Source organism: Orbicella franksi, chromosome 8 (assembly GCF_964199315.1).
Source record: "Orbicella franksi chromosome 8, jaOrbFran1.1, whole genome shotgun sequence".
NCBI lineage: Eukaryota > Metazoa > Cnidaria > Anthozoa > Scleractinia > Merulinidae > Orbicella > Orbicella franksi.
The window spans coordinates 30,919,859-30,947,454 of record NC_138152.1 but is presented as its reverse complement, the minus strand read 5'-3'; the positions used below and the strand labels follow the sequence as shown (position 1 = coordinate 30,947,454).

The 27,596-nt window shown below is 39.7% G+C and overlaps 3 protein-coding genes across 5 annotated transcripts; 2 read left to right on the top strand and 1 right to left on the bottom strand.

Annotated features, from left to right (window-relative positions):
• Positions 1–171: 171 nt before the first annotated feature.
• LOC145495263 (uncharacterized) lies at positions 172–5,978 on the bottom strand. Its single transcript, XM_081474857.1, has 2 exons — positions 4,465–5,978; positions 172–577 (listed from the first exon to the last, which is right to left on the bottom strand). The coding sequence occupies exons 1-2, from the start codon at positions 4,643–4,645 to the stop codon at positions 342–344; spliced, it is 417 nt and encodes a 138-aa protein (XP_081330983.1). The 5' UTR covers positions 4,646–5,978; the 3' UTR covers positions 172–341.
• Positions 5,979–7,034: 1,056 nt separating this feature from the next.
• Positions 7,035–18,337, top strand: LOC145494911 (uncharacterized). Its single transcript, XM_081474473.1, has 3 exons — positions 7,035–7,145; positions 11,487–11,771; positions 16,307–18,337. The coding sequence occupies exons 1-3, from the start codon at positions 7,094–7,096 to the stop codon at positions 16,540–16,542; spliced, it is 573 nt and encodes a 190-aa protein (XP_081330599.1). The 5' UTR covers positions 7,035–7,093; the 3' UTR covers positions 16,543–18,337.
• A 351-nt stretch (positions 18,338–18,688) lies between these two features.
• LOC145495869 (uncharacterized) lies at positions 18,689–27,133 on the top strand. 3 transcript variants are annotated; one of them, XM_081475458.1, is made up of 6 exons: positions 18,689–19,088; positions 19,226–19,280; positions 20,474–20,571; positions 25,616–25,701; positions 26,336–26,619; positions 26,874–27,133. In XM_081475458.1, exons 1-5 carry the CDS (start codon positions 18,820–18,822, stop codon positions 26,596–26,598), a joined length of 771 nt encoding a protein of 256 aa, XP_081331584.1. In that variant the 5' UTR covers positions 18,689–18,819; the 3' UTR covers positions 26,599–26,619; positions 26,874–27,133. The 3 variants fall into 3 exon arrangements, with proteins under 3 accessions (XP_081331584.1, XP_081331583.1, XP_081331582.1); XM_081475457.1 differs by having other exon boundaries at positions 26,336–26,632; XM_081475456.1 differs by lacking the exon at positions 26,874–27,133 and having other exon boundaries at positions 26,336–26,802.
• Positions 27,134–27,596: the final 463 nt, after the last annotated feature.

Here is a 27,596-nt window from a genome sequence, read left to right as displayed (position 1 = left end):
ATCTGTTATATATCAGCAAAGAGATGGTCAGATACACATTGAAAGATAAAGAAGACTTTGCTAATTAGGTAATTGAAATTAAACCTACCGCAAATGATAATGTTAGCAGCGAAAAGCTTTATCTCTATTAGTTTGCATCTTTTGATGCAATTGTTTTCAGCTTCTGTCCGAGTTTCTATCGTTAATTAGTTACTTAACTTAAATTTAAAATTCAGTTGTTACTTCTATTCTCAACGGTCGCTTCTGAAGATGTATGTCAAAGCATGCAAAACGTCTAGTAAAAAGAACTAATTTTTGTTTTCCAACAATGCGTTTTATTGACCCTATATTGAGACATCCCTCTAGGCCACACAGTAATTCTCACTACACATTGACACTTCACAAGATTCCGCGGCACACTTTTTCTTCTGCTGCTCAAAAATGATCTCGTTGCCGCAGCCTCGCCAAAATTTCTCGAGTTTTTTGTATCTTGTAGCCAAGCAGCGGTCTAAACCTTCCCCGCAGGTAACGATACGAACATTAGTGTTGCATTCCTCTTCAGACCGACCAACGCAAGTAGCACATTTGAATGGACCCCCTGTCAAGAGAAACGTAAAAAAAAATCATCTGGCATAGCTTGATTTAAGGACACGCGCGAGCTTGTTGGATTGGGATCTAGTCCGTCGTGTACGCGCGTCTTACAGTCGAACCTCTGGTTTTGACCACCTCTCGTAAGCGACCACCTCTCCTCAGCGACCAGTTTTCCAAAATACCAAAAGTTTCTAAGTCAACTCACTATATTTGGAACCTCTTGTATGCGACCATCTCTCGTAACCGACCGCGACCACTTTTAGATCTAAAAGTTTGAAATTGACCGATAATAGAGCCTAAATGGGATGAAAAGGTGTTGTAACCATATCGCATTCCTGGGTTGTAGACGGAAACTTTCTCAATGACAACACGGTCAGGACCCTAGCCAACCATTTTTTCCATTTAAGACCAAATTGTACAGCGTAAGTTTTGCCAACGTCCAAAAAAAAAAACAACAACAACAACAGTCGATTAACTTTTCGTGCGCAAAACTATTTCAAAATTCTGCTTTGTTAATAACTTTTCAGCATTTTTTCAAGTATAAGATTGAAAGTCATTATTTTGTTTTTTAAAATAAAAAGGTTGATATAGCGGTGATTCGCTATTAAATAGTAAGAAAAAGGAAATATGGCCTTTCGGATACTAAAACAATTATTTTTCTTTTTTAAGCCCGTGCTTAATCGCCTAAAGGCTAGCTACGGCCCTTGAAGGACAGGATTTTTTTTCTCGAAATTGACTTGTCGTTCCAATAAAATATTAAAAACATGCATGGGGTAAATCTATGCTACGTTATGCTGATGAGGCAAAATTTTGACCCAGTATGGTCTAAGCTCTAGTAAGCGACCACTTCGGCTTGACATTTCGGGTGGTCACTTGCGGGAGGTTCGACTGTATTCGTCTTGTGGTTAAAGTAGCTCAGTCACGGTATTTTGAGTTATTTTGGCCGCGTTCAGAGCTACCCTGAATTAAAAGAAACTTGAAAATAGTATTTCACTAAGATCGAAAAACGCCAAAGAGATAACAATAAACCATAAAGGAACAAGGATGTTAGGAATAGAGAAAGCTAAACTTTCCAGGATGCGCTAACCGTGACGAAACTGTTACATATTTAAAATACACATTTTTATACGCATTCTGTCATTAAAATAACGAGACAATCTAACTTAGGAATATTCTTTCTTATTACTGAAAAACTGTAAATAGAAGGGAAATCACGTCTTTTTTACGATAATCAACTCGAACTTTTTTTCTTAAGGAGGTCTACGCGTTACGTTTAATAATAAATTAATAAAAGCATAAATATCGTGTATATCGTCCTGTTTCTGGATGAACTCATACCTTCGCTCACCAAGAGATCTCCCCCTTTTGAAGAAGGTGGAGAGGGGGTGGGGTAATTAAGTTGTACCAGGGGAGGCTATTTTGCGAGTCTGCGAGCCCAAGCCTCGAGGCGCGATTCGCGAGTCCCGAAAGATTCCCGCCAAAAAGGCATAATGCGCTAATATAGAATTTGTTACATGTGAGGTGCTTCCACTGATGCCAAACCGACCGTTCACAGACCAGTGGGAATACCCGAGGAAAATGGAACGACATTTTCCGCTCAAAGCAGGCCAACTAAGAGGAATAGCTCTTACCATTTTTTATTCCTTTTCCGAATTCTCTGCATAAGTGAAGAGAAATAGCGCAATGAACCGGTTTGTGAAAAATGGATCGGCAAATTTCGGTCGGACGGGTCCGACAGAAATAAGTGGCCAACCTCCGAATATTCCGCTCGGAATTTCCATTTGACGTCCGACCGAAATTTCCGAAATCTTTGGCAAATGGAAAGTCACAGGTAAGGTGATGGAGAGTTTTCCTTTATTTTAAATTTATTTCTACCAATTGCGCAGATATTTTAGGACGGACATTTTTTCCCATCTTGCTTTTGAATTACTATGCAGATTTTGGTAGCTGCCAGCGAGGTCAACTTTTACTAATCTGTAATCAGTTTGCAAGGAATTACGATTTTTTTCAACGCAGTAAATCGTACTGACTTTTAATGGGCGAAGTTTCGTGTTATAGCGATATGAAGATCAATAAAGTACCTAAAGGATTTATATTCCAGCGAGATTGTCACGATTCAAGTAGCCTACGAACGCAGATGTATTTCCGGCTGTCGCTTGTCTCCGCCGAAAATAACGTCTGCGAACTCGAGCTAGGAAACAATTTCTGTGACGTAATGACTTTTGTTTCTCTTTGGCCAATCAGATTCCATGATAGAATGAAACTCGAGTGCTCCTCGCAGCGAATACGTCGCGCAGTAGTTCTGGGGCTACTTGAGCTAAACTGTGATTGGCTTAAAATTTCTACGTCACAGAAATCGTTTCTTGTATCGGGTTCCCAGACGTTATTTTCGGCGGAGACAAGCGACAGCCGGAAATACATCTGCGTTCGCAGGCTACGATTCGAGCAAACGTTCAAAACTGATGTGTAAATATTATTGACGGGTGGATGGGTTTTATCCCCAAACTATTGAATTGCTCGAAATAAGCGGTCTTCCTGTCGTTCGATTTTACCGGGGAACCATTTTAACAAGAAATTAAGATCCTGGTTTCCCGAGAGACAAAACAACACAACTGGCAGGCAAAAAACAAATATATGAATCTTTCGTGGCGGTTGCTCGATATCACCTTGCAGAGAATTACCTAATGAATTTCGTCTCACTTGAACGTTTTCCTGTTATTTGGATATTAGTCAATTTAACATAATCAACATTTTTGATACGAAAATTTACAAGGGAAACTCAAAATTTCATTCGTAGCTAAAACTGTCAACTTACCTGCAAAATGCGTTCGGTGAAATTAAATTTAATACAGACGGAAAAATTACCGTTGCGCGGAATTTCACGTATGAAAGAAAATCGAAAACCTTTGTTTCTTTTATCAGTGTAGCATTAGACTGTTCACAGTCTCTGTATTTAGGCACGCGAAAGAATCAAAGGCTCCTTAGAGCAACCTCATGGTAGGATTGATAGCACTTTTGATGTAACCTGCGATCTGGCGTTCTTTGCAAAGTTACCTTTGATCGTAGGCCACACGTGCCGGCACAATTATTATGTTTGTAAGCAGCGTATTAATAGCGAAAAATTTTCTTGAATTTTGAATTTCTGAAGAATTAGTTAAGATATAGGCAAAGGTTTGCATTGTCCAAATTTGAGGGATGGAGGTGTGGCAGAAAAGCATCAATGGCGTTTTTAATTACTGGGTTGCTTAGGCAACCATAAGTTTTAGATGTGGAACTCATCACAAGGATTGATACTTTAATGTAGGCTATTTGGATTTTGTTTTTCTTGGAAAATTGAAGAGGGAAGAAAATGCGTTTATTTCAACATACTGCTTTCTTCCTGTGGCCGGTCGATTCGTCGTTGTCAAAAGATGTCCATAGCCGCGCACTTTACCGAAACCTAAACCTCCATCCAACTACCACTTTGTTTCCAAAAGTCTCGAGAGGCTCCAAAGTCCGTAATTTGCATTCAAAACACCGCACATTTCAAAGTTTTCGTGGTCGTGGATGAAACAAGAAAACATCAACAAAGTTTAAAGGGATTAAGTTTAAGATAAAGTTTAAGGGATTTTGTGAATCTTGGTGTGCTCTTTCTGACTATGTGGATCAATAGTTGCTTATCCCATAATTTACAGACTCGTACCTAGTCCTTTTCGGTTTGAAATCAGGCAATAAAGGGCTGTGAACAGTCTAGTGTAGCATTTACTGAGTAAAGCGTTAACGTTAATTAAATTAAAAATTAAGAAAACAAACAAAACAACGCAGTGGCTCGCAAAAATAGGCTCGCGACTCGCGGGTCCGCAGGCCTTGCACATAAGTCACACTTGTTTGCGAGCAGTGCCGTCTGTCGCTTACCCTCATTTTCAATGGTTGCAAAGCAGTCTCCAGGGCACCGTGCAATATCACAAAATATGCCACTGCGTTTGGCATATGAGGTATATACGCCACTTTCACAATATATCCTATCATCTTCATAGTCGTGATCCCAGCTGCAAGTTCGCAAATAGAACCGTTCGTTGAGTCCATTGACTGTCATACAAATGGGCTGGCCGTACTGGGAGTTGGGACACTCTTCGTAATGAAGGTCTTTATCACAAGCATCTTGGTCGTTATCAGGACCACAAATCCAGCAATGAGCAGCTACAGAGAGATTGAAAGCTGAACGAGAAGGGAAGGGTTTCGTCTCTTATAGAAAGGGTTGTACCCTCTGCTCAACATGACACTCTCAAATCTTATTAGTAAAGAGCCAATTTAAAACCTTTATAAATTTAAGTTGATGTGACAACCAAGACATGTCACACTGTGTGACATACTATCTGGGCAAGGCTTGGCCGTCACGCTCAAAAGTCATGATCATTTCGTGCTCACGTGCAAAACAACATCTCCTGTCACATTTGGCCAATCATATGCTGCTTTAATGCACGTACGTTGCCATAGTGATTCACCCAGTTCATCCTTGCTATGTGCTTCACCTTAGTTTGTTCATTGTAGCCTGTTACAAAAACTTTCCCTTTTCTCCCTTTCCCTCCTACCCTCGCTGGTTCCTTGGTCGTATGTGATACAGGCAAGTATTTAACTGTTAGCCTTTACTAAAGGGCGGGTCGCACTAGAGCGAATTCAAATATTTCCAATTTTTGACCATGAAAAAAATTGGCAAAAATTTCGCAAGTTCCAAATTTTGGCAGCGGTCGCATTAGACCAATATTTAGGAACCAAAACGTTACTGATTGAAATATATAGGTCACAAGATCTATGTTTCTCAATTAAGTAATTTATTAGATATCTTGCGAGAGTTTAACGAGTCTTCGCATATATTTCTCCGAGCTGCATGTTCTTGACTCTCCGCTCCACAGCAACTCCTGATTTTCGGCCATGATCGGAGCAGCAGATTTTGCTCGGCTTGCGTTTATGTTGTTGCTTGCGCCACTTGCGATCGAAGAAGATTGTCTCGCTGAAGCCATCTCTTCAAATTGCTGCTGGTAACCGGATCCATGGTACGAGTCAGAAGAATTTTGATAAAAACGCTGCTCATATTCCTCGTTTGTATTGAAATAACTGTATAAAGCGTCAGCTGGACCGGGTAAAAATTAAATTTGTCCCGCCATCTCACGCGCCAAACTGGACTAGCTGTCAAAGTTATTTTTTGGCCGTAATTTTATCCAGACATGTTTTAAAAATATATGACAGAATTACCTCGCCGCTGATCATCGGCCACATTTTGGCCTCTTTCTTATACAGACAGAATTACCTCGCCGCTGACATCGGCGAGACTTTCGTTCGGTATATAAGAGAAATTAAATTATTACATATTCCAACATTTACATAAAATAGTTTCAATCTATATATTTAAACATTCACATAATATGTGAATATATGTAAACCCTTTAGATGGGTTTACATATATTCACATATTATGTGAATGTTTAAATGTGAATGTTCAGCGGCGAGGTAATTCTGTCTGTATAATAAAGGAACCAAAATCTCGCCGATGTTCAGCGGCGAGGTAATTCAGTCTGTACAAGAAAGAAGATGATCAGCGGCGTGGTAATTCTGTCTGTAAAATAAAGGAACCAAAATCTCGCCGATGTTCAGCGGCGAGGTAATTCTGTCTGTACAAGAAAGAAGCCAAAATCTCGCCGATGATCAGCGGCGAGGTAATTCTGTCTGTAAAATAAAGGAACCAAAATCTCGCCGATGTTCAGCGGCGAGGTAATTCTGTCTGTAAAATAAAGGAACCAAAATCTCGCCGATGTTCAGCGGCGAGGTAATTCTGTCTGTATAAGAAAGGAACCAAAATCTCGCCGATGTTCAGCGGCGAGGTAATTCTGTCTGTAAAATAAAGGAACCAAAATCTCGCCGATGTTCAGCGGCGAGGTAATTCTGTCTGTATAAGAAAGGAACCAAAATCTCGCCGATGTTCAGCGGCGAGGTAATTCTGTCTGTATAAGAAAGAAGCCAAAATCTCGCCGATGTTTCGTGACCTATGGAAACTCGTCCCTTTTACGCTGTTTCTGCGGCTTGAAGATCTCACTTGTGATTGGTTATAACACAATAAACAGGGAAGGGTGTTCACGGTCTCGTAACTTTGACAGTAAACAAGAGAAAACTTATGGTGGACCACTATTTTTTTGGGGGGGTGGGACGGGGATTAGGCAATCTACAAAGTTGCTGCACAGCAAAAACTGCTAAAACAAAAGGGGAGCCATAGCGAAACAATCGAGAAAGTGCTGTCTACTTACTAGATCCTGTGACTGACTGAAAAAGTTTTCGCACAAGCTATTGCCCACCAAAAACTCATGCATAACCTAAAAGCGAGACAAAACATTCGTACCCCAGAAAATGTCCCACCAATACCCCCCCCCCCCGCCCTTCCAAAAGAATATTTTAATGGTCCGTCCATTATAACGCGCAACAAAGGTCAGTTAATTTTATTAACGCCACGTACGAAGTCAGAAAGCATCAATCCTTCAGAAGAAAAGAGGCCATGCATTTGCAATTCTTTATCTTCATTGGTTTTATTCCACGGCTAGCAGCAGGTAAGAAGTTATTAAATTAAAAAAAAACCGTCTCAATTTCCTTTCCGAGGCTTATGCAGGGTTGAGGGTCTTAGGCGTGGGATCAGCAAAAGAGCGCGGGCAGCGAAGCAATCATAGCTATAAGCACTCATCTATGACCATCTATGTTAACACTGAGCCGGGTGAATTTCTTTCGTAAATGATATTCTTAGAGTACGTCAGTCGAGTTTTAGTATGCAAGGGAGGGCATTTGTTATGAAGATCGTCGTCTGCACAACTTGCATGTACAACTAGATGGTACCAGAGAGGAACATCTTCATCGTTTTGCTCTAGGTCAAGCATAGAAGGTTTACAACTTAAGCCAGCAAGAAATAAAAGCAGTTTCGCGCTGCAATCCTGCAAATTGCGCAGATCATTTACGTGTGATTCAGGTGTGTGTTTGCGCCATTTAGCCGTGCGGATCGGCTAACTGTAAGAAATTTATTTAGCACCCGTGATTCTTGTTATATTTTGGGAGAGCTGCTTATCGTAATGACTGAATTTCCGCCGTTCTCTCGGGTCCGGTTCGGGCTTATATCCCGAAAAGCGCCTGGTAATCGAGCCCACTTATCGGAGAAAAGAAACTAAAAAGGCGCATAATAGGCCCAGTTCAGACATCGTGCTTTTGCCGTACTGAACTAAATTCAGGAATTAATTAAGTTCAACAGAAGCAGGGCAGAAGAACAGCAAAAGCCGACGGTGTCTGAATAAAACTTTTGATCTAAGTCCGGCAAGGGTCAACAAGCAATTAAGTTCGACAAGTTCTGGCGTGCCACACGACTCTAGCAAAGCAGTGATTCAAAAGTCGTGCTTCTGCCGCAGCCCCCAAAATTTATAAATTATATATTTATGCATTTTTGGCGGGATTGTTCACAACGTTTCACTTCAGTAAATCCTGAATTTGATACGACTCCGACACAATGCTTGAATCAGAGTTGTGTTTCTGCTGTGCTACAACAAAAAGCTAATTGCAATTAAGTTCAGCACGGCAGTAGCACGATTTTTGAACTGGGCCTGATCACAAACAACAACAAGAGAAGAATAATTACAATGGAATATGATAGGGGTGCTGGCCACTCGAATTAATTAACCGTAACATTGTGCTATTAGAAGACCTCTCAACCCTAAGAGTTGTGTTTCTGCTGTGCTACGGTAAAAACCTAATTGCAATTAAGTTCAGCACGACAGAAGCACGATTTTTGAACTGGGCCTGATCACAAACATCAACAAGAGAAGAATAATAACAATGGAATATGATAGGGCTGCTGGCCACCTGAATTAATTAACCGTGACATTCTGCTATTAGAGGAAGACCTCTCAATCCCGAGAGACCAAAAACCTGAAGAACAAGGTCAAAAAACCTGGTGATTTGGAAAAAAACCTGGAGATTTATCGACGGAACGACTCTGATTCTCTTCGTCCGATGAATATACAGCAATCTCCACCATTTTGACAACGTGTACGAAACGTATCTAGATGCGAGAAAGTGGTAACGACAACCTTATTTGGCATTTGTCTTCTAAATATGGTTGTGAGGTACGTGTCTTGTCAACCAGTCGATCAAATATGTCAAATAGTGCCTTAGAACTGTGGATTTCTACAGAATTAGCGCTAGAAAATCAGTTTTAGAAAGCAAAGTAAAAATTTTCAAGGAAAGTTTATTCCATCGGCTTGTGAATCTGTTTACTGTGAGATTTTTTTGCCTCATCGCGCGAGACGGTGAGACTGCCCTAAAAACCGTGAGTCTCACGGCAAAACCGTGCGATTTGAAGGTCTGTAGAAGAGTAGGGATGGAGCACTTTATCTTGGAGAATGACTTCAATCTTTACAAGTTCGGTATTTTCTCCCTCTACGTGACCGCAAGCTTGAAAGCTTTTTTGTTCATTGTTTTTAAAACAATATTTTTGCAATTCAAACATGTCGCTCACAGCTGGAGTTATGTTCTCAGTTGATGGCGTAAGTAAAGGCGGTTCATGGCTGATTGGCTAACCCAGTAATTAGAATATTACTCGACTTGATATTTACTTTTATCAGTGTCGATTACTATAGCATATTATTATATTACTTTATTTATACACGGTAAAAACTCCTTCAGCACAATTGCCTATTGCAAGAGAGCGCGAAAACCCGGGCCCAAAGGATTGTAATTGCTTGCTAAAATAAACCGAGTCGCTAGTTTAACCAAAGATAATACCAAGGTTAGCGAAACCACCTCAGTTTTAAGTTTTTAATCATCCCTGTTTACAGCCGTGTCAAATCAAATGTCGCTCCGCTTAAGCAACCGTACGCGTCGGCGGAATTTCTGTTTTCTAAAATCCCTCAAACTAAGTACTGGATGTGGAAAAAATAGCTATTATTTAGACTTTTAGTAATATAGAAAGACGGAGGGTGTATCTTGGGACAAAGCGAAAACCAAAACTCAATTTATAGTTTCGTGACCGATGGAAACTCACTCCCTTTTATGTTGTTTCTGTGGTTTGAAGATCTCACTTGTGATTGGTTATAACACAATTAACACGTCAGGGCTATGGGTTTACGGTCTTCTAACTTTGACAGTAAACTAATTTAGCGCGGGCCATTATATTTTAGAAGCCGGGAGGGGGGGGGGGATTGCCAGGCAATTTCCGAAAATGATTACTGCAGAGCAAAAACAGCTGAAAAAAATCGTGCACGGAAAAAAAAAATCGAGTAAATGCTATCTACCAACTAGGTCTTGTGTTTGACTTTGAAAGAGCTTTCGCACAAGCAATTCCCACCAAAACGCTCATGCATAAACTAAAAGGGAGAAAAAATATTCATACCTTAGAAAATTGTCCATTCCCCCTTCCCCCACCCTCTGAAAAGAATATTTTAATGGTCCGTCCCGTAAAATATGCAATAAAGCTTAGTCATTTTATCACCGCCACGCACGAAGTCAGAAAGCATCAATCCTACTGAAGAAAAGAAATCATGCATTTGCAATTCTTTATCTTCATTGGTTTTATTCCATGGCTAGCAGCAAGAGACCACCTCATTTTCTCTTGCTATCAGCAGCTAAGGGCGCGCGCAAAAAAGGGTTACGATCATACCTAAAAGCACGCACCTACGACTATCTCAGTATTAAAATTTATTCAGGTGAATTTCTTTCATAAATGATATCTGGAACATTTCGTAATTTTTAGCGTGCGTCAGTCGAGGTTTAGTATGCAGAGCAGTGACATTGGCTATGAAGATCTTAGTCTCCATAACCTGTGCAACTAGAGAGGAATGTCCACATCGCTTTGCACCAGCTTAGGGCAAACGTGGAAGGCTTACAATCAACTTAAAACCAGCGGAAAACAAGACGGTTTTGCGCTGCAATCCTACAAACTGCGCATTTTACATAAAAGGCCCGGGTCGCACTAGCGTCAATTTTGTTTGTATGATTAATAAATCTGCTAAAAGTAGCGTAAAATAAGTGCGACCCCCAGTTTCAAAAACTTGCCAAATTTTTGCGAATTGCCAAAATTTCGCCAATCTTCAAAGAAGCCGAACTGCCTCGGAGGCTTCCAAATTTGGGCAAAGCAAACAACTTTTTTTTGAGCATTTAACTGTCATATATTTTTAAAAACATGTCTGGATAAAATTACGGCCAAAAAATAACTTTGACGGCTAGTCCAGTTTGGCGCGTGAGATGGCGGGACAAATTTAATTTTTACCCGGTCCAGCTGACGCTTTATACAGTTATTTCAATACAAACGAGGAATATGAGCAGCGTTTTTATCAAAATTCTTATGACTCGTACCATGGATCCGGTTACCGGCAGCAATTTGAAGAGATGGTTTAGCGAGACAATCTTCTTCGATCGCAAGTGGCGCAAGCAACAACACAAACGCAAGCCGAGCAAAATCTGCTGCTCCGATCATGGCCGAAAATCAGGAGTTGCTGTGGAGCGGAGAGTCAAGAACATGCAGCTCGGAGAAATATATGCGAAGACTCGTTAAGCTCTCGCAAGATATCTAATAAATTACTTAATTGAGAAACATAGATCTTGTGACCTATATATTTCAATCAGTAACGTTTTGGTTCCTAAATATTGGTCTAATGCGACCGCTGCCAAAATTTGGAACTTGCGAAATTTTTGCCAATTTTTTTCATGGCCAAAAATTGGAAATATTTGAATTCGCTCTCGTGCGACCCGCCCTTTAGTAAAGGATAACAGTTAAATAACTTAAATTTATAAAGGTTTTAAATTGGCTCTTTACTAATAAGATTTGAGAGTGTCATGTTGAGCAGAGCGGGTACAACCCTTTCTATAAGAGACGAAACCCTTCCCTTCTCATTCAGCTTTCAATCTCTCTGTAGCTGCTCATTGCTGGATTTGTGGTCCTGCTAACGACCAAGATGCTTGTGATAAAGACCTTCATTACGAAGAGTGTCCCAACTCCCAGTCCGGCCAGTCGATTTGTATAACAGTCAATGGACTCAACCAACGGTTCTATTTGCGAGGTTGCAGCTGGGATGACGACTATGTAGATGATAAGATATATTGTGAAAGTGGCGTATTTGCCTCATATGGCAAACGCAGTGGCATATTTTGTGATATTGCACGGTGCCCTGGAGACTGCTTTGCAACCATTGAAAATGAGGGTAAGCGACAGACGGCACTGCTCGCAAACAAGTGTGACTAATGTGCAAGGCCTGCGGACCCGCGAGTCGCGAGCCTATTTTTGCGAGCCACTGCGTTGTTTTGTTTGTTTTCTTAATTTTTAATTTAATTAACGTTAACGCTGTACTTAGTAAATGCTACACTAGACTGTTCACAGCCCTTTATTGCCTGATTTCAAACCGAAAAGGACTAGGTACGAGTCTGTAAATTATGGGATAAGCAACTATTGATCCACATAATCAGAAAGAGCACACCAAGATTCACAAAATCCCTAAGTTTGGTGTTAATCAGGCTAGTTTTGAATGAGATACAGCCATTTAGAAACGTCAAAATTAACAAAGAAATGTTTGGTCATCCGGACACATTCCGACACAGCGACTAGATGGCCTTACAGTTCTTTGTAAATTTTGACATTTTCAAATGGCTGTATCTTGCTTACTATTGGGTCTATTTACACCAAACTTGGGGATTTTGTAAAGCTTGGTCTGCACTTTATGACTATGTGGATCAATAGTTGCTAATCCCATAATTTACAGACTCGCACCTAGTCCTTTTCGGTTTGAAATCAGGCAATTTTCTCGTATTACCGGACGCCAGCGCAAAACGGAAGACTTGACTGGGTAGGGGGTGGAGATTCTATTCTTCCTGCTCGCTTCGCTCGCAAACCCCACTCCCCACCCCGCATGCTTCGCGTTCGCTTTTTTCCTCATGGTATGATGTAAGTCATGCTATGGGGTTTAGGGTTTGGGGAGTGGAATTCAATTAAAAATCACTCACTAACTTTGTTAGGCAATTAATTTATGCATTAAACCTGGATTAAACCCGTTCTCCCATATCTGCCCCTCCCCGAAAAGTTTGTCTCGTTGTTCAAAGTCACGCCATTGTCTCAGAGTACGTATTTGGGGGGTAGTGCAAAGGCGAGAATACAGTATGTCCCACTACTTGGGCAGATTCAAAGTGGCGTCCTGTCCCTTTGAAGCGTGATGGTTTTTTGATTCCAAACCTGATCGGAAAATACCTTTGTGGAGCCAAAAATGTAAAGAAAATATGCTACAGAATACTCGACTGCAGACAAATGGGCGTCAAAGTCCTAAAAGTGACGATAACATGAACTATTCGTGCGTGAAGACCCGTTAAGACCGCGGACATGACGTAAGCTTACTGCAAATTGGTTAGCGTTAAACTTTGTTGATTTTTTCTTGTTTCACCCACGACCACGAAAACTTCGAAATGTGCGGTGTTTTGAATGCAAATTACGGACTATGGAGCCTCTCGAGACTTTTGGAAACAAAGTGGTAGTTGGATGGAGGTTTAGGTTTCGGTAAAGTGCGCGGCTATGGACATCTTTTGACGACGACGAATCGACCGGCCACAGGAAGAAAGCAGTATGTTGAAATAAACGCATTATCTTCCCTCTTCAATTTTCAAGAAAAACAAAATCCAAATAGCCTACATTAAAGTATCAATCCTTGTGATGAGTTCCACATCTAAAACTTAGGGTTGCCTAAGCAACCCAGTAATTAAAAACGCCATTGATGCTTTTCCGCCACACCTCCATCCCTCAAATTTAGACAATGCAAACCTTTGCCTATATCTTAACTAATTCTTCAGAAATTCAAAATTTAAGAAAATGTTTCGCTATTAATACGCTGCTTACAAACATAATAATTGTGCCGGCACGTGTGGCCTACGATCAAAGATAACTTTGCAAAGAACGCCAGATCGCAGGTTACATCAAGAGTGCTATCAATTCTACCATGAGGTTGCTCTAAGGAGCCTTTGATTCTTTCGCGTGCCTAAATACAGAGACTGTGAACAGTCTAATGCTACACCGATAAAAGAAACAAAGGTTTTCGATTTTCTTTCATACGTGAAATTCCGCGCAACGTTAATTTTTCCGTCTGTATTAAATTTAATTTCGCCGAACGCATTTTGCAGGTAAGTTGACAGTTTTAGCTACGAATGAAATTTTGAGTTTCCCTTGTAAATTTTCGTATCAAAAATGTTGATTATGTTAAATTGACTAATATCCAAATAACAGGAAAACGTTCAAGTGAGACGAAATTCATTAGGCAATTCTCTACAAGGTGATATCGAGCAACCGCCACGAAAGATTCATATATTTGTTTTTTGCCTGCCAGTTGTGTTGTTTTTTCTCTCGGGAAACCAGGATCTTAATTTCTTGTTAAAATGGTTCCCCGGTAAAATCGAATGACAGGAAGACCGCTTATTTCGAGCAATTCAATAGTTTGGGGATAAAACCCATCCACCCGGCAATAATATTTACACATCAGTTTTGAACGTTTGCTCGAATCGTAGCCTGCGAACGCAGATGTATTTCCGGCTGTCGCTTGTCTCCGCCGAAAATAACGTCTGCGAACCCGAGCTAGGAAACAATTTCTGTGACGTAATGACTTTTGTTTCTCTTTGGCCAATCAGATTCCATGATAGAATGAAACTCGAGTGCTCCTCGCAGCGAATACCTCGCGCAGTAGTTCTGGGACTACTTGAGCTAAACTGTGATTGGCTTAAAATTTCTACGTCACAGAAATCGTTTCTTGTCTAGGGTTCGCAGACGTTATTTTCGGCGGAGACAAGCGACAGCCGGAAATACATCTGCGTTCGCAGGCTACTTGAATCGTGACAATCTCGCTGGAATATAAATCCTTTAGGTACTTTATTGATCTTCATATCGCTATAACACGAAACTTCGCCCATTAAAAGTCAGTACGATTTACTGCGTTGAAAAAAATCGTAATTTCTTGCAAACTGATTACAGATTAGTAAAAGTTGACCTCGCTGGCAGCTACCAAAATCTGCATAGTAATTCAAAAGCAAGATGGGAAAAAATGTCCGTCCTAAAATATCTGCGCAATTGGTAGAAATAAATTTAAAATAAAGGATAACTCTCCATCACCTTACCTGTGACTTTCCATTTGCCAAAGATTTCGGAAATTTCGGTCGGACGTCAAATGGAAAGGTCCGTTTCGGTTCCTTCCGAGCGGAATATTCGGAGGTTGGCCACTTATTTCTGTCGGACCCGTCCGACCGAAATTTGCCGATCCATTTTTCACAAACCGGTTCATTGCGCTATTTCTCTTCACTTATCCAGAGAATTCGGAAAAGGAATAAAAAATGGTAAGAGCTATTCCTCTTTGTTGGCCTGCTTTGAGCGGAAAATGTCGTTCCATTTTGCTCGGGTATTCCCACTGGTCTGTGAACGGTCGGTTTGGCGTCAGTGGAAGCACCTCACATGTAACAAATTCTATATTAGCGCATTATGCCTTTTTGGCGGGAATCTTTCGGGACTCGCGAATCACGCCTCGAGGCTTGGGCTCGCAGACTCGCAAAATAGCCTCCCCTGGTACAACTTAATTACGCCACCCCCTCTCCACCTTCTTCAAAAGGGGGAGATCTCTTGGTGAGCGAAGGTATGAGTTCATCCAGAAACAGGATGATATACATGATATTTATGCTTTTATTAATTTGTTATTAAACGTAACGCGTAGACCTCGTTAAGAAAAACGTTCGAGTTGATTATCGTAAAAAAGACGTGATTTCCCTTCTATTTACAGTTTTTCAGTAATAAGAAAGAATATTCCTAAGTTAGATTGTCTCGTTATTTTAATAACAGAATGTGTATAAATGTGTATTTTTAATATGTAACAGTTTCGTCACGGTTAGCGCATCCTGAAAAGTTTAGCCTTCTCTATTCCTAACCATCCTTGTTCCTTTATGGTTTATTGTTATCTCTTTGGCGTTTTTCGATCTTAGTGAAATACTATTTTCAAGTTTCTTTTAATTCAGGGTAGCTCTGAACGCGGCCAAAATAACTCAAAATACCGTGACTGAGCTACTTTGAACACAAGACGAATCCAGTCGAACCTCCCGCAAGTGACCACCCAAAATGTCAAGCCGAAGTGGTCGCTTACTAGAGCTTAGACCATACTGGGTCAAAATTTTGCCTCATCAGCATAACGTAGCATAGATTTACCCCATACATGTTTATTAACAAAGCAGAATTTTGAAATAGTTTTGCGGACGAAAAGTTAATCGACTGTTGTTGTTGTTGTTTTTTTTTTTTGGACGTTGGCAAAACTTACGCTGTACAATTTGGGCTTAAATGGAAAAAATGGTTGGCTAGGGTCCTGACCGTGTTGTCATTGAGAAAGTTTCCGTCTACAACCCAGGAATGCGATATGGTTACAACACCTTTTCATCCCATTTAGGCTCTATTATCGGTCAATTTCAAACTTTTAGATCTAAAAGTGGTCGCGGTCGGTTACGAGAGAGGGTCGCATACAAGAGGTTCCAAATATAGTGATTTGACTTAGAAACTTTTGGTATTTTGGAAAACTGGTCGCTGAGGAGAGGTGGTCGCTTACGAGAGGTGGTCAAAACCAGAGGTTCGACTGTAAGACGCGCGTACACGACGGACTAGATCCCAATCCGACAAGCTCGCGCGTGTCCTTAAATCAAGCTATGCCAGATGATTTTTTTACGTTTCTCTTGACAGGGGGTCCATTCAAATGTGCTACTTGCGTTGGTCGGTCTGAAGAGGAATGCAACAGCAATGTTCGTATCGTTACCTGCGGGGAAGGTTTAGACCGCTGCTTGGCTACAAGATACAATAAACTCGAGAAATTTTCGCGAGGCTGTGGCAACGAGATCATTTTTGAGCAGCAGAAGAAAAAGTGTGCCGCGGAATCTTGTGAAGTGTCAATGTGCAGTGAGAATTACTGTGTGGCCTAGAGGGATGTCTCAATATAGGGTCAATAAAACGCATTGTTGGAAAACAAAAATTAGTTCTTTTTACTAGACGGTTCGCATGCTTTGACATACATCTTCAGAAGCGACCGTTGAGAATAGAAGTAACAACTGAATTTTAAATTTAAGTTAAGTAACTAATTAACGATGCAAACTCGGACAGAAGCTGAAAACAATTGCATCAAAAGATGCAAACTAATAGAGATAAAGCTTTTCGCTGCTGACATTATCATTTACGGTAGGTTTAATTTCAATTACCTAATTAGCAGAGTCTTCTTTATCTTTCAATGTGTATCTGACCGTCTCTTTGCTGACATATAATAGATAGATTTAGCGAAGCCTAAAGCGGAGCTCCTTGTTCAAAGCCTGATAAGCTAACCCAGGCCAAGCGAAAATTTTGATTTGAGTCTTGTAACTTTGCCTTGAGGTTTTTGTTTATATTGTTTGGCCTTCTCTCTTGAGTTTAATTAACCTCAAACTACGCGAAACATAGGCAGACACGTCGTCGTCGTTTTTCGTAGGGCGCACGTGCCCGCGTTCTATACCGCAAGCCATCTGACCATGAAAAAGAGTTGCATGGTTTTCTATTTCTATGCATGCATGTGGTTCTGTTCCTATTAGTTATGGTGCTCCGCTTCGCTAATATTTTATTTGTTTTCCAACAATGCGTTTTATTATCATGTTTAACACCGCAGTTGGTGTGTTATTCTTTGTTCAAGTTACGATGGCCAAAGAAAATGAGTATTTGTCGATTTAGCTCGTAAAGATAGATGTCAGTGCTCCTAGTAAGTGAATAATCAGTCCAGACTAAGACAGGATGAAGAGTTCTTAGATAGCTAGTTGTCGGTGGGTATGCTGTGCAGAGCTGAACAATAAAAGGTTTGCTGATTCAATAAAAGGTTTGCTGATTCAAGAAAAGCGATTAATCTTTTTTGTCTTACGTTCTCCCGTCAAAGAGCAAATAACTGCAGAAAGTACATATTTTACCAACTGCGTTTGCAATGGACCTTTTTATAACCAAGTCAAAATCGGAAATACGTCTGCGTTCGCAGGCTAAACTTTTTACCGATGTCACGGTTTTCCGATTTTTTCTTTCCGAAAAGAGTAAGCCCCAGCGTTCGATTTATCATGCCCAATTTAGTTATTATGCGAAGTTTTATAAGAATCCTTCAGCTCGTCAAAATATGGGACCTCAAAGCCGGAGTGCCAAATTTTACCAAGAAATCTATTCCGGTGCCCCCTGGCAAACATTTCTTTGTAAAAATTGGCAACTTTGCATGCTTGCAACGGGTTCTTATGAAACTTTGCATGTTTACTAAATTTGACATGATAAATTGATCTATGGAGAGGTGGTTTTTCAGTTGATGCGAAAAACACGAGAAATTGTTGATATTGCGTGACATGGGAAAAAATTAAAAGTCATTTATAAAATAATGCTCATGTAATCATGTGTAAGCGAAAGCGATTGGAGCTGGAGTTAGCTGGCGCGAGAGGCTTCAGAAGAGAATCTCGCACTTTTCCTGATCGGCGATCACGTCATTTGTTCCAACCTGAATTCAGTCATGGAAATGCTCTAGGTTTCAAAAGGATTACAGGCTCTTTATGGACTTTCTTTTCATATTAAAACAAGGAGTAGTGGGTAAAGGAGAACAAAAAGCTTTTCCCTCCACTCCCCACGTAAGAGTTTTGCGAAGAACAATTAAGAGCAGAGGCGAAGAATTACAGCTTTGTTTTGCTTCTTCGTTTCGTAAATGAGTTAATAAGACGTACTGATTTATTGATTTATTGATTTATTTATTTGTCTGTTTGTTTGTTTATTTATATATAAGAATTTACAAGGGTTTGCCATCACTCTGAATATTAACTAATAGCACACGAAATCAATCACAAGAGGTTACAGCAGATTTAAAAGACTCCACAGAAGGTTGATTAACAAAGCGTTCCATTCCTTCATTTACTTCCCTGGTCTTCTTTCAATGGCCTCATAAAACGGCCTCGCTAGAACCTGATTACATTGGCACTCCTTTCTTTGTTTTGATTTCTTTGCGCTAATCAATTTGCAATGATCATTTGGTAACTATGTACGTCTCCATGGTAAACAAATCACGAGAAACATCCCATAATGCACGCGTCAGTCATTAATGAGGTCACACAGAGCATAAGTGACGAGAAATCTCCACCATCTCTTTGCAAAATGTGATCGTGTTTTCATGGTAAACGAAATTAGAAGTTCTAAGAGAAGCGAAACAACACTGTGGGAGCATGGCTGCTCACGAGAGAGGGATAAATATGATGGGAAAACCCGTTTATCTTCATCTCAACGGGGACAATTTTAAGAGAAAGCGAATTGTGGTCAACCAGAGAGAAAAGCGGAGTTTTGATGCTTTTCTGAATGCTGCTGCAACAAGTTTTCGCATACCAGCTCGAGAAATAAGGACACCAGCTGGTAGACATCGCATCAGAAATCTTGACGATCTTCAAAGAGACTGTACCTATGTCGTTGTGGGAAGAGAGCGGTTTAAGAAAGTCGGGTACGTGAGCTCCCGGTCTGTTTGCCGACGCGCCATCAATCTTTTTGTTCACGGACTTCGCATTGGAGTGTCCTGTTTGATCGAAATGTAAACTTTGCTTCGCTTATGAGCGTTTGTTTGGTTATTATTTCTTTTAGATATGATGTGAAAGACTTGAGGCCACAACGTTTGGCTCCCCCGAAAGAGCGTGAGGTAAGATAAACAGTATTTTAGAAGTTTACAAGGTGGTAATCGATTTAAAATCTATGAAATCGCGATTGCTTTTGTCAGCTTTTGTCAACTCTGTCGTGTAAATGATGGTTCATAAATAATTGAATTTTTCCCCGCGATTTTCGCGGAATTATTTACAACGATCAAAGGTAAACTTAATCTGAGAAATATTTTCTATATATTTTAAGTAAATTTATCGTTTATAAAATAAGTGTGTTATTTTAACGAACTTAACTCTCTAAATTAATTCCTGTGATTATTTAGTGAGTTTTGCATAACAAGTTCGTATCTAAGCAAAATCCCTGTAAATAATTAAACATTTCTGAAGCTTAAATCAATATTTAAGCTTAAACTCTTACTAATATTTGATAAAGATGGAGGTAATTACATTTCTATAAATTCGTTTTGGGTATTATTTCTAAATTTTAATTTCTTCTCCATCGCGAACTTTCCTGTATTTTTGAAAATTTGTGTGATGTACACATTGCTTTGTTGAAAGGTGCGTTATAGATAGATAGATAGATAGATAGATAGATAGATAGATAGATAGATAGACAGATAAACTTTATTTAAACACGATAATAATTAAAGCTAAAAGCTTGTGGGGTCGTGTATTTAAATTTAACTTTGCTAAAAATTTAAAATTACGATTAAAATGTTTAGATTACAGTTCCTAGATTTACAATAAAATTAATTATTTAATTAATTGCTAACTAGAACTGTTAATAAGTTAATCTACTATATGATTACAATAAACTAACTAAAACTAATTGTATATAAAGTCACTATGTCTGTGACGGGTTGTCGAAGCCGACAGGGCGTTAAAGTTAAAATCTTTAAAATAAGCTCTATTTACAACCTGCTTTCTAAGGTCGAAAAAGCTTGAAAAACTTTTATGTTGTTCGTGGTATAAAACTATGTTCCAAAGGACAGATCCCTTATATCTAAGTGAGTCTTTCATAAATCGCGAGTTAAATCGTGGTATAGAAGAAAGTACTTTCCCTCGGAGCGAATAGCCGTGGCTGGGGTTTTCAAGTATCGATTTCATCAGGGGCTCGGGCAGGCTGTCGTTGTTTGCCTTATAAAATAGTCTTAGGATGTCGAGCTTATAATACAGGGAAAAGGTAGACCACTGATCATATTTAAAAACGTGTTTTGATTTATTTATTTCTTAGGTAAATTTTCTTGCTCTAAATCATCGCAAATTCAGAAATGTACCTGGCAAAGCCCGTATTAGCGGTCTGCGAAAAAAGGAAGAGATTAAAACAATTATGTAAGTACCTTAATAGTTAAATATTTCATACAAGGGAAATTTTCTCTCAGAAACATAAAAATCTTCATAATATCGCGAGTTAAGTGCCTTTTATCATTATAACTCTCTTATACATTTAATTATCTGTTGTCAGTTGCAAGCTATAACACATTTAACACTATCAAAATTCAACCGACAGTTTAGGGAGTTAACCACATTATTTGAAGGCATCATACCGAAATTAGATTCTAAAAATTGAACAATGAACCATTTAATGGTCAAACGGTGACTTAATCTCCGGTTCAAGTTTTTCACTTTAAGTCGCTCTTCCGCGAGTTCAACTCGTCTATAGTTTCAGTTTTGTGGCGAAATCCATTTGCTAGCCTTTTTCTTGAATTCAATGGCAGCATGAAAGTAAGACACGTCTCATAACCCATCAGACATTTCGGCGCCATTAAACTGCAGCATCACAGCGCATGCTCATTTATATTTCTTCGAGGGTGGAATGCTTGATATTTAATAATTGCAAACGAACTTATTGCAGTTCAACACTTATAAGTTCATCTGGGTTTCACCCTTTCAATAATCATTGCTGCGGTTTTGAACTTAACCTAGTTACAATGAGAACGAAAACTTACAATGAGAACGAAAATTAAACTAAAAGTCATAAACTGAAGAAGTGAAGAGGAGATTGGAGAGCACGTTTATCAGTTTTTGCCATGGAAATAATCCTTCAAGTTGAGAATGTTTGAGCAATACATGTTCACGAAATATTCCAAATCACGTACGTGGTAAGAATTCCCATTTGTGTCAAAGCAAAGGTGACAACGTTATCAGTATCCAGCTGAAAGCGTGGCTGTTCTTTGATGGATAAAAATGTTTCTTATATAGTGAATATTGTTCGACCGTATTTTCTGTTCTTTTTTACAATATCATTGTATCACATATATATATTTTATCATTGTGGCGTTTCGTGCTTGGCAAAACGCTTTCGTTCTTTCCATCCCCTCTTCGCAGCATATGTCGTGTTTTGTCTTAAATTGACGTTTAGTTTAACGCGCTGTCGTCCGCGAGTGTAGCATTCTGATTGGTATCGCTAGAGTGTCGCAAAAAAACGAACCTGATTGAGATTGACGACGAAAAACTCAAATGTTTGGTAATCTTGAAATTAGTTGTAGCTAACAGTAAACACCTCAATCAGGTTCGCTGTCCCTTCCCAAGTAAATTCACACGTGATTTACATGAATCAAAAGTTTAATGGAAGACTATTTTCAGCAATATTCCTTGTCGCTTTTCGTTGTCATCTAAATAACGATCGTTCGTGCTTGAGTGATTCAACGGCCGCCCTTGCCTGGGGTGGTATAGGGAAAACATCGTTAATGACTGCAAGAAAGTACAATCATCCGGGGGGGGCGTGACATACGTTTCATTTTGCGACACTCTAGCGATACCAATCAGAATGCTACACTCGCGGACGACAGCGCGTTAAACTAAACGTCAATTTAAGACAAAACACGACATATGCTGCGAAGAGGGGATGGAAAGAACGAAAGCGTTTTGCCAAGCACGAAACGCCACAATGATAAAATATATATATGTGATACAATGATATTGTAAAAAAGAACAGAAAATACGGTCGAACAATATTCACTATATAAGAAACATTTTTATCCATCAAAGAACAGCCACGCTTTCAGCTGGATACTGATAACGTTGTCACCTTTGCTTTGACACAAATGGGATTTCTTACCACGTACGTGATTTGGAATATTTCGTGAACATGTATTGCTCAAACATTCTCAACTTGAAGGATTATTTCCATGGCAAAAACTGATAAACGTGCTCTCCAATCTTCTCTTTGCTTCTTAAGTTTATGACTTTTAGTTCAATTTTCATTCTCATTGTAAGTTTTCGTTCTCATTGTAACTAGGTTAAGTTCAAAACCGCAGCAATGATTATTGAAAGGGTGAAACCCAGATGAACTTATAAGTGTTGAACTGCAATAAGTTCGTTTGCAATTATTAAATATCAAGCATTCCACCCTCGAAGAAATATAAATGAGCATGCGCTGTGATGCTGCAGTTTAATGGCGCCGAAATGTCTGATGGGTTATGAGACGTGTCTTACTTTCATGCTGCCATTGAATTCAAGAAAAAGGCTAGCAAATGGATTTCGCCACAAAACTGAAACTATAGACGAGTTGAACTCGCGGAAGAGCGACTTAAAGTGAAAAACTTGAACCGGAGATTAAGTCACCGTTTGACCATTAAATGGTTCATTGTTCAATTTTTAGAATCTAATTTCGGTATGATGCCTTCAAATAATGTGGTTAACTCCCTGAATTGTCGGTTGAATTTTGATAGTATTAAATGTGTTATAGCTTGCAACTGACAACAGATAATTAAATGTATAAGAGAGTTATAATGATAAAAGGCACTTAACTCGCGATATTATGAAGATTTTTATGTTCACAAATATGTTTCTGAGAGAAAATTTCCCTTGGCTTGTGTCAATTCCGTTTGACGCGTCCCCCTGGCATACATGTCTTTGTAAAAACTGAAAGGTTTGGGGTCAGTAATGTTCATGAGTTTGTAACGGATTCTTGTGAAACTTCCCGCGAGAGATGGCGGGAAGATGTGAGACCCTGGGAACGAGATTGATTTTTCCGCCGATTTTAGGCAGATAATATTCTTGTGAATATTCTTAGATTATAGCGCATGGCATTTCTGATTTCGAATGTATCTGGTGTCTGTATGGTGTTCAAGTAATTTTGCAGTCAACCACTTCTTGAAGAATTGTTGTTGGCATCGAACAAACGGCAAGTGCTGTTTTTGTTGCTTTTTGGCTGGTTTTTCCGTTTAGAGAAATGAAGAATTTTGTACGGTTTAGTGAAAGCATATAATTGCATTGTATTTACAAATTTTCAATTCAAAATGTCAGCGTCGGGTATATTGTTAAAATATTCTTAAAATTTCGCAAATTTCAGCCTCGATATTCTTAAAAAATATATTCTTAGAGAAAAAGAATAGTGTATCTGAACAACATGTATTTACTCTGAATTTTTTTGTTGCGCTAAAACATGTTTACATTGCAATTATAAACTTTCCTCTGATTGGCTGCTATCGCCACTAAGTAAATAGTTCACTCCTGAAGTGAAAACAGTGCTAGTGTTCCGCTTCTGAAGAAATAAACAAGAAGGTACTCAGGTGTAAATATGCAGATGTACCCAAGACTAAAAACAAAAAGAGCCAAAATAAGTTAGTGGTTTAACCAAAACAAAGAAACGAAGCGAATCAGTCACACATATTATACAATTGTATACTATATGTCCGTACGCCACTCGAATACAAAGCATATTTTTTTCAATAGACAGACAAACTAACCGAAATTTAACGTTTTCTTACGAAGTATTTCATAATTTTAAAAAAATCCAACTTCAACTTACCTCTACCCGTCGTGAAAACGACAAAAATTCTTCTCAAGATATGATATGTCGGCCCCATACGTTCACTCTTACACTCGGGGCATCAGTATGCGCGCTTTTTGAAATAAGGGGTCATTCACTTCATGGGGCGCTAATTCAGTGTTCAATCACCGCTTCACCGCTCAATCGATAATTATGCGCGGGGTGAAATGTGCGCGCTTTTCGAATAACGGTGAGACGGCGGGCTAATTCAGTGTTTTGATGTACTGTGCACTGCGTTCGGTAAGATCAGTAAGACTGGATGAACTTGCTCCCTCGTCTAGGTCAGACCCAACACTGAACTATTAGCCTGTCGTTTCACCGTTATTCAGTTACTGAAAAGGCGCGCACATTAGTATGCATTTTAACAACAACTATAACACTTAAGGGCTGTTTTCAAATCAACATGTCAGGTTCCTGAGGGGGGGGGGGGGGAGGTGGGTGGACTTCCATGTGTAAAAGGTCGGGGATGTTCTTCTTCTCGCTTAGGGTCGTAGGTCACGGATTTTGGTCCCACTTAAGGTGTTCGAGACCGTTTGAGGAGTCAAATAAAGCTCGAGAAATACTTAGATTGGTTTTCTTCAGGGTTAAATTCAAATTTTCCGAAGATCATCCCCGACCTTCTCACAAATGAGGTCCCCCCAGGAACAAGCGTCTCGGGAAAAAATGAGTCTATCATGATTGGTCAATTTCAAGAACAGTTAATATATGACTAATGCCCGCCTGTTTTAAATTACGGTGAAACGGCGGGCTAGTTCAGTGTTGGTTCTGACCTAGACGAGGAAACACGTTCATTCGACCCCAATAATAGTGACCGCAGTTTACAGTGAATCTAAGCTTAAAATACAGCGCTTGAGGTAGGGGTGTCACTGCTTGTTAAACGTAATTTCTGCATTACGTTGCAGCTACAATTCGGCTGAAATGCGACTAGCCTGCAAAAAATGAGTCTGTACGTCTTGCCGTTTGAGGACAGGTGACCTCATTCGATCGGAAACACAACCGCACACCTACAATACAGCTCTCGCTAAGTCTATCACTCTTATGTTTTAAAATGTTTTAAACTTTTCCAAACCCTGTGCACAATAAATCTCGATTTTATACATCGTAAATAGCACTCTTGACGTGATGAGCAGCCTTCGCCAATTCGCCAAGAACAACCTAGATTTCGATAAACAACAGCCAGAATAAACCCGCCCTGTTGCCTTTGTTAACTCACTTTCCTTTGTTTGATAATTGATCTGCAGGAATCTCGAGCTCCAAGGTATATTGGATGATTTGAAGATATCACGCTTTTCCGATTTTTCCATTCAAACAAAAAATAAACCTTACCGCTGGATTAATCATGCAGAAAACATGCAGCGTTTTAGAAAAATCCCTTGCAAACTCATGAAAATGTGGGACTTTAAACATAGCAATTTCTACAAAGAAATGTATGCCGCAGGGGAGTTGGGGGGCAAGCGTTGCCCCACAAAGCCAGCTAGGGTCATTGCCCTGTTATTTATTCCAACCTTTTTCAAAGACAGTCACTGAATAATGTTTAACATGTTGACACGCTTCGCTGAAACAGTCTTACAACGCTTGCTTTTCTTTCAATTTCACCAGGTTCTTTAACAAGACGATGATGTATTGGGGGATTTTTGTGTTTGCTGTTCTTACTGCCTCCGGCCTTGTGCAAAGCTCTGAACATGGTAGGCTAAAGTCGCCCTAAGATTATTGAAACACAATCATTCTTTCTTTTCTTAGGTTCAAATTGAGTAATACCGAGCTATATATGGGAATGGTTACTGACTCAGCGTGATGTCAAGATATTGGCTGGATATTGGCCAAGTTTCTTTGTTTGGCGTGTTTATGGACCTCGACTCCGTCTCGGTCTATAAACACGCAAACAAAGAACAAGGCTAATGTCCAGCTAGCTTGGTCAATAAAGGATTTATTATATGGATAATCTTGCCGCTGGGGTAGCCAATCACAGCGCAGAATTTGGTTCATCTTGCCCGCTCACGGAGTTAGCCATATAATGAGAACGCATACAGACTGCCACTGATTTTTTTTTTTTTTTTTTTCAAACGTCGTTGTTTTGGAAATCATAAAAGATCCATAAAAGATAATTATGCTTCATCGACTTTCTTTATTGCAACATATCGTTTTTTTATATAAATGAAAAAGTCGTTTTCAGAAGTTAGATCGACGAAATCGCATTAATTTGTGACATCTTTGCTGGAAAGAGACATTTAATTAATGCAATAGATCGTAGCGTTTTGTCTAATGCTAAAGCCAGTAATATCGGTAAAAGTATTAAAAATGTCAATTTACCACGTTCAGGCTCTTTTCCGTTAGAGTGCCCTTACTGTGATAGCTTCACGTCACTGGAGGACTGTGACAAGAACGCTGAGACTCAAGAATGTCAGCCGTCGGAAACCAGGTGCGTTGTTTTTAAACAGGAGGACGCCCCGTTCCGGCACTTCACCCGAGGCTGTATGGACGAGGATATGGCAGATTATCTGGCGTCGGGCTGCACCGATAACGATTACTGCCAGTTTGGAGCCTGTCATATGTCTGGATGCTTTGCATCTTTTGAAACCTGAGTTTGGACGTCAAAGCACTGGGTACATCGCCTAGGTAAAATTTCGCTACTTATATCCGCCCGTTGATAATCTTACCTCGTTATTGCTTGAAGATAATTGGTTTTCACTATCACATAATTTACCGTAAGCGCGCGCAAACACAGTGAAGGGTTGCATTGATGCTAAACCACTTTTCATTATCTCCATTGTGGTTGTAATGTAATTATCACTGCTATCGTAAAATTTGCATTTGCCATCTTTGACTGATTATTTATATTTTTAATTTTGTTTTCCAGATTCCTTTAGTTCTCATGTAATATGGATGCAAGACAAGTGCGAGCTCAACGAAGAAAATTTGGATAGAAAATTAGAAAGTTGAATTTTTGTCGTGTACAGTGTTTGTATTGGATATTTTCTTGATTGAGATGTGTTTGCTCGAAATAAAGAAACCAGTGCTCTTTAACATATTCATAATGTCATTACCCTTTTATTTCATAAATATAAATCCACAGGTTAATCTCCTAGGCAACAACCCAGACATGTGTGGAAACCCAGGGGCAGCTACATGTCTGAGGCTGACTTGGAGGGAGGGAATAACTATAACAATTCCCTTGTATTTGACCACGAAAACCTGTGAAATGTTTTACGGTGCAACTGAAAATGTGATATTGTTGTGAAATTCGGTCTTTTCGCGTGGCAAGGTAGGCCCAAATCATTTCGTGGTACATTGATAACGTTTCAAGCCACGCCCATAAAACAGGATCTTGGTACCTCTGAGGCAGGGTTCTTTTCACCACTGTCCTTTCTCTATGTGAGTGCCCCCAGGCTGTTACGTCCAACATTACCACATAAAAAGCCCTCTAAGAGGACATGTGATCACTAGATAGTAAATGATCACAGTGAAACTCAGTGAAAACAAGAATGGATTCTTAATCCCTTTTTCTCCTTTTCTCAAGAATTTACTTTAAGGCTGGTTTCCATATGATCGCAGACGATCGCAGAACTTTTTGCGATCTGCG